This window comes from Desmodus rotundus, chromosome 9 (assembly GCF_022682495.2).
Source record: "Desmodus rotundus isolate HL8 chromosome 9, HLdesRot8A.1, whole genome shotgun sequence".
In the NCBI taxonomy this organism is placed as follows: Eukaryota; Metazoa; Chordata; class Mammalia; order Chiroptera; family Phyllostomidae; genus Desmodus; species Desmodus rotundus.
Window position 1 is genome coordinate 64,549,464 of NC_071395.1, and position 12,459 is coordinate 64,561,922.

The window sequence follows — 12,459 nt, forward strand, 5'->3', positions numbered from 1 at the left end:
ATTTATAGTTTTCTTCATTGGAGATTTAAAACTTTGTGTGCTTGCAAGATGTCATTCAAGTTCCCTGGACATTTTGTTTTAGTCATTAAGGGAACAGTTGCTGAGTATCTGCTTTGTGAGGCCACGAGCTGAAACTGGGGACTCTGGGATGGGGCAAACTCACCTCAGAAGTTTTAGGAGAGGCCTATAGGTATTATACATGTGATTGGTGGCATGATATATTTTTAAGTATCACTTTTGGAAAACATTTTAAAAGTCTTTATGCAAAGAGATTTAAAGCTACTTTTCTAAGGGAAAGACTTCCAAAGAGATTTTTTGAAATTTTAGATGGAATTGAACTTTATTCCCACTTTTATGAAAAAAAGAATTCTTTAGTCTAATGGCTATTCTGACTTGTACTTTCTTCCTAGGCCAGTTTTAATTTTATGTTGTTAATTTTAGTCCCTTGCAGATATGCAGCATATTCAGGAAGAAAACTTATCCTCCCCACCATTGGGTCCTCCCAACTACCTACAAGTGTCCAAAGACTCTGCCAGTACTAGTAGCAAGAACTCCTCTTGCGACACGGATGACTTTGTTTTGGTTCCACACAACATCTCGTCAGACCACTCATGTGAGAATCTTTTCTGCTTGTACACATTCTGTTTCTTAATTTACTAGACTAGCAATTTTTTAACCTTTATTTCACACGCTCTTGGGTAGGACGTTTTCAAATGGGCATTTTATTTAGTTGTTTAAATTCCTAATATTATGTACCTACCTTTCTAAAATCTGCTCCATCATCTTCCATAACACAGTAACTTTGAATTCTGAAGGTAGATGAAAACTTTATAGGAAATGATCTCAAACTCTGTGTGTATCTAAAGAAATAGAAAAGCCAGCAGAATAAGAGAAATAAAATTAAATTTAAGGAAAGGAATTAAAGGAGGAGACCTCTTTTGGAAAAAAACCCCTAAGAGTAAAAGGAGTCTTAAAATAATTTGGATGTTGTTCAGAAAATAATGGTGTTTAAGTTTAGGAATGAACTTCATAAATATATAGGAAGAATTTTTGCAAAGGGAGATGAATCTGTTACAGAACCCCAGCCTGTGCTGTTGTGGAACAGCTGTGGCATTTGATTGCCCACTGCCAAGAGGTGTGACTTCCAATGCAAGAGTTTGGTGAAAAAGGAGAGGGGTTAAAGGTTAAACTGACTTAAAATAGTGGCAGATTTCTGCTGTTAAGTCCTGCTGCCTGCCAAACCAAGCCATTTTCAGAATACACCACTCAGAGGTATGGTCTTTCAGAATCGCAGAAGTCTGCAGCTCAGCATTCCCAGTCACAGTTCAGCTCCAAGCATCTCGCATGAATCCGGGTGGCTAGGCAGCTGCCCACAGCTCCTTTGGCTGTGCCACCATCTTCTCCAGGCAGATTTCCAGGCTGACTCATGTCAGACTCAACTGACTTTCAGACCTCCTGGTGGACCTCTTCTCTCACTGCAGACCTTGTGGTGCTCATGCTCTCTCTTTCTCCCTCTCTCTCCCTCCCCCTCCTTCTCTGTCTTTCTCTCTCTCTGACTTTCTCTTTCTCTGACTAGCCCACCCTGATTTAAATGCTCAGCCTGGAACTTTCTTTGTAACCTCATATCCAGCCCTTCCTGTGGTGTGTCAGCATCTGCCATTTTTTGCCAGTTCCCCAGTGTCTTTTATCCTCTTTCGGCTGCGGTCTTCAGTCAGCACGAAAGTCCCTGGTGACACAGGGGCATCCTGGGTGGGCATCTGCCCTTCCACCTCCACGCCCCCCCCCCCCCCCCCCCACCGCCCAGTCACAAGTCCCTGAATGTTCTCAGTCACTTACACAGTTTGCGCTGGAGGGCAGCACTCTTCCCTTCAGGAAGGCATGGCTGTTAACTTACCGTTGTCATGCAGTGTATCTTAAACACTGTACCTTCTGCTCTCCCCCTTCCCCTATCCTGCCTGAAGACAGGATTGTGGGGGCTTTTCCCCTATTTTCAGGGGACTCATGCTCTGCACTCCATTACAAATCCAAGTTTACTAAATAGTATGTGCCTATTTATATTGTCTGTTTCTTCATGTGTGAGTTTTGGCAAATTGTATGTTTCACAGAACTGGTCCTTTTCATCTAGGTTATCAAATTTGTGGGTGTGGAGTTGTTCATAGTAGTTCTTTATTATCTCTTTTCCTCCTCCCCCTAGTATCTATCTTTTTCATTTCAGTGGTATCTGTAGTCATGTCCCCTCTTTCATTGCTAATACTACAATTTGTGTCCTGTTTTTTTCTCAGCTTGGCTAGAAGTTTATCAATATTCTGAATCTTTTCAAAGAAACAACTTTTCATTTTATTGATTTTATTGATTTCCTGTTCTCAGTTTCATTGATTTCTGTTCTAATTAGTATTATTTCTTTTATTCCACTTTCTACTTTCTAGTTTCCTAAGGTGGAAACTTAGATTATTGAGTTTAGATCTTTTTTGTTTTCTAATATGTGCATTTGATGCTATAAATTTCTTTTCAAGCACTGCTTTCACTACTTCCCAAAAATTTTGATAAGTTGTGTTTCCATTTTCATTTACTTCAAAATACTTTTACGTCTCCCCTGAAGTTTGTTCTTTGACCCATGAATTATTTAGAAGTGTGTTGTTTAATCTCCACATATTTTGGGATTTTACAGTTATCTTTCTGTTACTGATTTCTAGTATCATTTCATGGTTGTCTGAGAGCAGACATTGCATGATTTTTATTCTTTGAAATTTGTTAAGGTATGTTTTATGGTCCAGTCTGTAGTCTTTCTTGGTCAGTGTACCATGGGAGTTTGAGGAAAATGTGTGTTCTTTTGTTGTTGGATGCAATAGTCTGTCGATGTCAGTCAATGCTGAGGTGATTGATGGTGTTAAGGAGTTCAACTCTGTCATCACTGATTTTCTGTCTACTGGATCTGTCAGTTTCTGAGGGAGGGTTGTTGAAGTCTCCAACTATAATAGTGGATTCATCTATTTCTCCTTGGCATCTATCATTTTTTGTGTTACATGGTTTGACTCTGTTGTTACAGAGTACATGTTAAGAATTATGTCTCCTTGGAGAACTTATATTTATGTAAATATGATTTTATTATTATGTAATGCCCTTCTTTATCTCTGATAATTTTTCTTAGTTTAAAGCCTGCTCTGTCTGAAATTAATATAGCTGCTTCTTTCTTTTGATTAGTGTTAGCATGGTTTATTTTTTCTATCCATTTACTTTATTTTTTAATCCTCACCCGAGGATATGTTAATTGATTTTAGAGAGAGAGGAAGAGGGAGGGAGAGAAATGTCAATTGGTTGCGCTCTGACTGGGGATTGAACTTGCAACCTAGGTATGTTCCCTGACTGGGGATCAAACCCATGACGCTTTGGTAGATGGGGTGATGCTACCGCCAACTGAGCTATCCAGCCAGGGCCTCCATCCATTTACTTTTGATCTATATATGTCTTTATGTCTTAATGTGAGTTTCTTACATGCTTGATACACTCTGAAATCTCTCTTAATTGGTGCATTTAGACCATTGAGATTAAAAGTGATTATTGATATAGTTAGATTAATATCTACCATATTTGTTACTTTTTTCTGTTTGTTGTCTCTGTTCTTTGTTTCTGCTGTCTTCTACTCTTTTTTTGTCTTGTTGTTTTAATTGTTATAATTTCATTTTCTTTCTGTTAGCACATCAATTATACTTAGAAAATTTTTTCAGTGGTTGCCCTAGAGTTTGAAATATACATAATAATTCAAGTCCACTATCAAATAACACTATCAAAAAACACATTATGATGTTTTCACGGGTAGTGGGAGTTCACTTTATAATAACAAAATAATCCTCCATCTTTCCTCCTGTCCCTTGTATCATTGTGGTCATTCATTTTGCTTGTATAAGCATTTGTAAGCCTATATACGTATGTATACATATAATGTATACAAAGATATGTAACTGAATATAGACATTGTTGCTATTATTATTTTGAACAAACTGATACCTCTTAGATCATGTAAAAATAAGAAAGATGAAAGTTTTTATTTTACCTTCACTTATTCCTTTTTTGGTATTCTTCTCTTAGTAGACTCAATTTTCTGACATATTATTTTCCTTCTCTCTAAAGAACTTTTAACATTTTTGGCAAGGCAGATCTTTCCCTCAATTTTTATTTGTCTGAGAAAGTCTTTGTTATTTTCCTTCACTTTTGAAGAATAATTTTTAGGGTACAGAATTTAAGTTGATGATTTTTTTCCTTCAAGCCTTTAAATATTTCACGCTACTCTTTTCTTGCTTGAATCAATGTAAGAAACATTCATACCTGTAGAGAGTTTTTGTGAGTTTATTTGAGACAAACTGACAACAGTTGGAAGGAAGCAAAATCTCAGCAGATTGAGAAAATGCTCTGGGAAATGACAGTTTTGCACCTTATTTTATACATTATAATCAAAAGAGGAGACATAAGGGAGGCTACATGAAATCCGTTGGATAGATTAGGGAGGCAGAGAAAGCAAAGGTTGGGGGGAACCTCTGGGATTGGATAAAAAGATAAAACAGAACACATACTTCCTTTACATGGTTAACAGTCAACAATTAACATAATAACAATAGCAATGAAGGGATTTGGGGTCCCTCTCTGGTAGGTGGTTGTGCCCCAGAGATTTGGAAAAAAAAGGATGTTATCTAACACTCCAAAAGTCTGTTATCATAGATGCAAAAAGACAATAGGTTCATTGAAGGTAAAGATTGACTTTTGTCACGGAAGATTCTAGCTTTTGACATGACTGCCTGCTATGATCTGCTTTTAGTTAGTAAGTTTTAATTGCAGACCATCCTGTGTGGTTACTTTAGGTCTCTGTTTGTAAGGCCGTCACACAGGCCTCCCCTGAGCTTGTCAGGTTTCCTTGTGGCCCCTTTTTGTCCACACTGAGGAGAGGTAAATGAAATGTTTATCTTTGTTCTTTTATAGGTATAGTGTTCTTTCCTGCTGGTATCTTGCAGAATATTTCATTTTTGATTTTCTGTAATGTGAACCTGTTATGCCTAGGGGTACAGTCATGTGCCACATTATGATGTTTTTAGGTCAGTGAAAGGCCACATATACAAAGGTGGGTCCATGAGATTGTAATGGATCTGAAAAATTTCTGTTGCCTAGAGATGTCTTAGCCTTATAACATCTTAGAGCTACACATGAAACAAATACTATTGTGTTATAATTGTCTAGCAGGGGTGCCCGATCTTTTGGCATCTCTGGCCCACACTGGAAGAAGAAGAGTTGTCTTCAGCCACACATTAAATACACAAACACTAATGAAAACTGATGAGCAAAAAAAAAGGTTTTAAGTAAATTTACGATTTTGTGTTGGGCTGCATTCATAGCCAGCCTGGGTCACATGCAGCCTGTGGGCCTCAGGTTGGACATGCCTGGTACAGTATTCAGTACAGTAATTTGTACAGATTTGTTCTTAGGAGTTCTAGGGAAACAGAACTTGTCACTCCCAAATATGTCTCTTTGCCATAAGGATTATTTTAGGCTGGTTAATTTTAAGAAATAGACATAGGAAAAGCTCTGCAAACCAATAGAAGTTACCCTTTATAAAAGATATTTACCTTTGTAAAGGAGGTGGCCATTGTAAGGGTGTTAGGGAGAGGGGGATGACCTTTTTCTAGAAACTCTTATCAATGCAGAAGACAAGGGACTTCAATATGCACAACAACCTTACTGTTTTGGGCTTTGCTTTTCCTGATAACCTTTGATAACTGACCCCCACCCCACCCATTTTTCTTCTGTGTTGCTTCAGCCATTTTGGCGAGTACTCAGTTTTCCTGGGTCTCTTCCGTGTATACAGGAGTATATGTGTTATTAAACTTTGGTTTGTTTTCCTCCTGTTGACCTGTCTTTTATTATGGGGATGTCTCAGACAAGAACCCAGAGGGCTAGAGGGAAAATTATTTTTCATCTTCTGCAGAGCAATAGGTTATACTGTATAGCCTAGGTGTGGAGTGGGCTACACCGTTTAGGTTTTATAACTGCACTCTGTGATGATCCCACAATGATGAAATGGCCTAATGATGTGTTTGTCAGAATTGCTAAGCGATGCATGACTGTAGCTGCGTGAGGCATTTATCCACTTGGTGTTCCCTGAGCTTTCGGATATGTGACTTGGTGTCTGACATTATTTATTGTCTCAGATATTTGCTTCTGTTCCTTTCTTTCTCTTCCTTTTGGTAATCTCGTTACACATATGTTACACCTTTTGTAGTTGTCTCACAGACCTTGGATACTCTTTTTTTAAAGACTTTGTTGTCTTTGTTTTTTGGTTTATGAGGATTCTGTTAATATATTGTGTAGCTCAGAGATTCTTTCATCACCTGTGTCCAGTCTCCTAATAAGCTTATCAAAGGCATTCTTCATTTCTGTTACAGAGTTTTATTTGTTTTTATCTCTCACCTTTTTATTTTTTCTTAGGATTTCCATTTCTCTGCTTGTATTGCCCATCTGTTCTTGCAGGCTGTCTACTTTTTCCATTAAAGCCCTTAGCATATTAATCATAGTTGTTTTAAATTCCTGATCTGATAACTTTAACATCCCTGTGTGTCTGGTTCTGATGCTGTCTCTGTTTTTTCAAAGTATTTTGCTTTTTGGTATGCCTTGTAATTTTTTTCTTGATACCTATACGTGCTGCACCAGACGAAAGGAACTGCTGTAAATAGGCCTTTAGAAGTCGTGGGGCAGGGAGGAGGAGGGGCAGTGCTCTGTAGGCCTGTGAGCCGCTCTCAGTCTTTGAGTGAACCTCTGGTGTTAAGACTTCAGTGTTTTCCAGTTTCTCTTGAGTTAGGTGGGACAGGATGGCTATAGGGGCTGGAGTTGGGTGTTTCCCTTCCCCCAGGTCAATTAGGCTCTGAGTTTAACCTGAGCAGATTAATAGTTTGGCATTGTTAAAATCAGAATGCTCTGATTGACTTAAAAATGTTTCCATTTCCCTCTCCCTGCTGGAAGCAGGTAGGGATTTTTCTCCCATATTTACTGTGGGAATCTGATTGAGCTCCTAGAGGTATATCTGACAATACCCTGAACCTCACTCTGACTGGGTTTTCCTGGAGTTTGTAACTTAGACTCGTCTGCACTGGGCCTCTAGCAAATTGTTGATTTTCTGTCTTGAAAAGCTAGGCTCTTGTGTCCTGGCTCTGGTTTCCATGGAAGTTTCTGCTTGGAATCTCTTCTCAGGTAAGCCAGAGCTCCCTGTATCTGCCTGTCTCTCCAATCTTGGGAGCTCGGTTTGCTTTGTCCTCCTCTCCTTTTAGACCCAAGAAGAGTTGTTGATTTTTCAGCTGTTCAGCTTTTTATGTGTTAGGGTGGAATGGTGACTTTTAAGCTCCTTAGTAGGAGCTCCTTAAGCGCCTTAAGAACTCATATAAGACATTTAAAACATCCATACAATTTAAAAATGATGATAATATCTCAATAGCTTTCCCGATTTTATCCTTTTTTTTTTTTTTTATCTGATTTTCTCTTTGTCTTACTGCTCTGCATTTTTAGGGAAATTTCCTTAATGTTTTCTTCTAACTATTTTGTTGAGTTTTTCATTTATGCTCTCATATTTTGAATTTTCATAAGCTCTTTATTCCCTCTGAATACTGCGCTATTTTACTTCAGGGTACACTGTTTTGTTTTATCTCTGAGGTCATTAATTATATATATATTTTAACTTTTCCTTAAAAAATACGTTGGTTCTTTCCCCTCGTCGTTTGTTTTGGAGTCTGGTTTTCATATTAGTTCTTCCCTTGGATATTTGGTGATTGTTGTATGCTTATAATCAAGAATGGACAGTAAGATGTTTGAAGGCTCTGTATGTAGCGGGTCTCATGAACGGCAAGCCTCTAGACTGGGTGACATAGCTGTTATTGCTTCAGACTGCTTCCTTTGGGGGGATTTCTCAGGTCCCCCAGAGAAGTCTCAGACAGTATTCAGCTTAGAGTATATACTGATAGCATGTGGGGGAGCCAAACACGGCAAGAAGCCTGGAGGTCTCAGTAGCCCAGTGTGTAGAACTTCACTTACCGCTGCTGTTTTCCCCAGCCATTTCTCACAATGTGCTGCTGCTTCCTCTTGGCCTGGTGTGCTGCAGGTCAGAGAACCTTGTGTTTTATTCTGTCCCAAGTAAAGACATCCAGGCTTTTCCTGTATATAAGTTGGTACTTCTGGATTTTCCTTCTGCTGACTACGGATTATATCTTCTTGGGTCTTCTAGGTCAAATACCACTTATATCAACCTTTTAGCTTCCAAATTTGGGGGGCTGTTAACTTTTCTGTTCTTTTGCCCTTGTGAGTGTAGGCTCTTTTTCTCTCCTCTCCCAATAGTTTCAAAGTAACAATATGACATCAAAATAACAATATGATTACTAAAAAAATATTTAAAACATTTTGTAGGTCTTTTTGTCCTTAGGATAATCTCATTAGGAATGTCCTGTTAAATTACTGAGTTTAAAGTTTCTTGAAATAACTCATTTTGGTGACTGTGCTATCTTTGCTTCATTCTACTTTTGATTTCTAGGGATTGTTCTTTTTTAATTTAATTTTGTTTCATAATTATGCATAGTTTCAAATTCAGAGCTACAAAATGAAGTACAGTTAGTGAAATCTAGCCTTTGTCCCAGCCCATCTACCCCGTTCCCTCTATCACCCTGTAGGTAACTGCGGTCTGTAGAATAGAGGCTTCCTTGCCGCCTGCTCCTTGCCCTCTTGTTCTCATTTATTTTCCTCATCCCTCTCCCCAACTCCTGACATTATCACCTCCTTTCACTACTAGACTATAAGCTTCAGAATAGGTACAAAATAGGTACACTTCTCAGTGCCCATTTAGGGCCACTCAGAGGGGTATTTGTGATTGTTTTCTTCCATTTTTGAGCATAGGTTAGCAGAATAGTTTATTTTTTTTAATTTATATTATTTGGTCAACACTGATTTCACTTCAACACATACTAATTATACTTTTAGTGCCATTTAAAATCACACAAGCAATGTGATACAGTGTATATGACAGCGACAAGGAATCCGGGGTCCCTGCCCTCTGAGCTGTGCTCTATTCCCGTAAGTGGGTAACTGAGGAGTAGATGACCTGTGGCAGGTGCTGCTGTGTCTGGAGGCCCCAGCTGCCACGACATCTTGTTCAACAACGCAAGCAAGACCCAAGGGAGTGTTTTGCAGCAGGAGGAAGTGCTTTCAGCCTTAGAGGGGACTGTGCTGTGTTTACAGTCAGTTGTGCTAGAACATGACATCTGTTTCTAAAAATGACTACAACCTGCAAAGCTGTTCACTAAAAACATAAGAGTTTAGGGCCAAATTGGGATTGGGGGTACAATACTCAAAGCCTTTGTCAGTAATGCATTAAAGGAAACACAATAAAACAGTAGCATTTTTTGCACATGTTAAATGGTGAAGAAATACATAAATCCTTAAATGAATGTGACACTTTACCTTGAAAAGAACTGATGTTTGCTTATAGAAGTGGGCGTTAAGAGGGCTGCATCCTGTGCGTCCAGCTGGGCACAGTGTTCTGTGTCTACCTGTTGTTCTTCATGGATGAAATTGCAGGTCAGCACATGGTTGTCCTCAGATTGTTCCCTAATTTCAACATAAGAGACATTCAAACCTATAGAGAATTTTTGAGTTTATATGAGCCAAACTGACGACAGTTCCTGGGAAGCAACATCTCAGTGGATTAAGAATGGTAGTATTGCTCCTTACTTTATACATGGCAATCAAAGGAGGAGGCCTAAGAGGGTTACATGAAATTCACTGGTGATAGACTAGGGAGGTGGAAGAAAGCCAAGTAGGGAAACCTCTGGGATAGGATAAAAAGATAAAACGATAGACATAGGTGAGTACAGTTAGCAATGACCATTTCTAGCACAAAGAGATAGTACTTGAGAGAACCTGATAACAATGGGGTCTCCTGCTACGGTGGGAGGTTGTACCGTGAGGGGTCTGGGAGGGGAATTACGCTGTTATCACATATTCAGAAAGACAATAGTTAGGCCCAAGTAAGGTAAAGACTGACTATTGTCAGGGAAGATGCTGGCCCAAGACCTGACTACCTGATGACTTGCTTTTAGTTGGGAAATTTTCATTTCAGACCATCCCATATAGTTACTTCAGATCTCTTGAGTTTGTTAGGCTGCCATGTAGGCCTCTCCTGAGCTTGTCAGGTGGAGCATGTGGCCCCTTTTTTATCCACACTAATAATCATGTAAGAACAATTTATGTTTAAGTAGATGATGTAGCTAAAATGACTATATTTTTCTCTTTTTCCTTTAGATGATATGCCAATAGGAACTGCTGGCAGACGTGCTTCAAATGAGTTCTTGGTGTGTGGAGGGTATGTTTACATGTAATTAACTAAAAGGTTTTTTTATATTTTGGGGGTTTTCTTGTAAGTAAAGTTAAAGAACTTTGTGTGTTCTTGACTCTAAAATTTATTTTGTTTCTCAATTGATAATTTTTTTAAAAAATTATGGTAAAAACATAAAATCTGCTGCCTTAACCATTTTTAAGTTTACAGTTCAGTAAAGTATATTCAATGCTGTGTAAAAGATCTCCAGAACTGTTTCATCTTCAAAACTGAAACTCAGTCTCATTGTGTGACAACACCCCATATTTCCCCTTCCGCAGGCACTGGTAACCACCATTCTACTTTCTGTTTCCATGAGTTTGACTGCTTTATAGAACCTTATATAAATAGAATCATATAATATTTGTCTTTTTGTGACTGGCTTAGTGCAGTCAGTACAATGTCCTCAAGGTTTATCCATGTTGCAGCACGTCTTAGAATTTCCTTTTCAAGGCCAAATAGTAATACCTAAATATTAATACTCCATTGTATGGATATACCACATTTTGCAGTAGACAGTAGACAGTTGGAGTGCTTCTGCCTTTGGGCTATTGTGAGTAATGCTGCTATGAATGTGAATGTGCAAATATCTATCTGTTCGAGACCCTGCTTTTAGTTCTTTTGGGTATATACTCAAAAGTGGGGCTGGTGGATCATATGATAATTCTATTTTTAATTTTTTAGGAGACACCATACAATTTTCCATAGTGGATGCATCATTTTATATTCCTACCAACAGTGTACAAGGGTTCTGATTTCTCTACAACCTTGCGAACATTTGTTATTTTCTGTTTTTTTAAAATAATAGCTATTTTTTATAAAGATTTATTTGTTTTTAGAGAGAAGGGAAGGGAAGGAGAAAGAGAGAGAGAAACATCAATGTGCAAGAGATACTGCATTGATCGGTTGCCTCTTGCATGCCCCTTACTGGGGACCTTGCCTGCAACCCTGGTAATGTGCCCTGACTGGGAATTGAACTGGAGACCTTTCAGTTCTCAAGCCAGTGCTCAGTCTACTGAGCCACACCAGCCAGGGCAATAATAGCCATCTTAATGGGTGTGAGGTGATACCTCATTGTCATTGTGATTTGCATTTCTTTAATTATTAGTGGTTTTGAGCATCTTTTCATATACTTGTTGGCCATTTGTATATTCAAGTCTTTTGCCCATTTTTTAATCAGGTTATTTTTTTGTTGTTGGGTTGGAGTTCTTTATATATATTAGATCTTAACCCTTTATCAGATATGCAATTTACAAATATTTTCTCCCATTTGATCCAAACAATTCTTTATTTGGATCTCTGGTGTTCCCTCCCTGGAACACAATGGCTCAGATACCATCTCCATGGCTTGCAGACCCTCTGAGGTAGGAAGGTTGGATTGTCACCTCCTGGGGTCAGTCATTCCAGTTCCTGGAATAACAGCTTTTCACATGCATCAGTCACTTAGTGTATCAACTATAGCTAAAATCTTTAATTCTTGAGTTCCCTTATTACCTTCTTTCATTTTTGATTTTGAGTGTTCTCCCTTTTTTTGTTAGTTAATCTAGCTGAAGTTTCGCCAGTTTAGTTGAATTTCTAAAAATACCAACTTTTTAATTTTTCAATTTTTATATTTTCTATTTTCTCAATTTTGTTTATCTCTGCTCTAATTTCTATATTTTCTTCTTATTTTCTTATTTTCTGCTAGCTTTGGATTGAGTTTGTTCTTTTTCTAGTTCTTTGAGGGGTAAAGGTATGTTGTTTTGAGAACATACTTTTTTAATGTGGGTGTTGATAACTTTTATTTTTGTTCTACTTTCACTGTATCCCATAAGTTTTGTTATGTTGTTTTTTCATTTTCATTGTTCTCAAGATATTTTCTGGTTTCTTTGTGATTTCTTCTTTGACCCATTGGTTGTTTAAGAGCGTGCTGTTTAATTTCTATGTATTTGTGGGTTTTTCTAGTATCCTTCTACTGTTGATTTCTAGTTTCTATTCGTCGTGATTGTAAAGGATATTTTTTATGATTGGAATTTTAAAAAATTTGTCAGGATTTGTTTTGTGGCCTACCTAACATGTCATCTGTC

The 12,459-nt window shown here is 38.1% G+C and overlaps 1 protein-coding gene across 5 annotated transcripts in view; it reads left to right on the forward strand.

Annotated features, from left to right (window-relative positions):
- ULK2 (unc-51 like autophagy activating kinase 2) overlaps nt 1–12,459 on the forward strand; it is a 123,813-nt gene that overhangs the window by 46,211 nt on the left and 65,143 nt on the right. For all 5 annotated transcript variants that reach the window (XM_053930761.2, XM_053930760.2, XM_053930759.2 and 2 more), the window contains 2 exons: nt 442–613; nt 10,321–10,381. In XM_053930761.2, the coding sequence (XP_053786736.1) occupies nt 442–613; nt 10,321–10,381 (233 nt within the window). The remainder of the gene's footprint in view (nt 1–441; nt 614–10,320; nt 10,382–12,459) is intronic.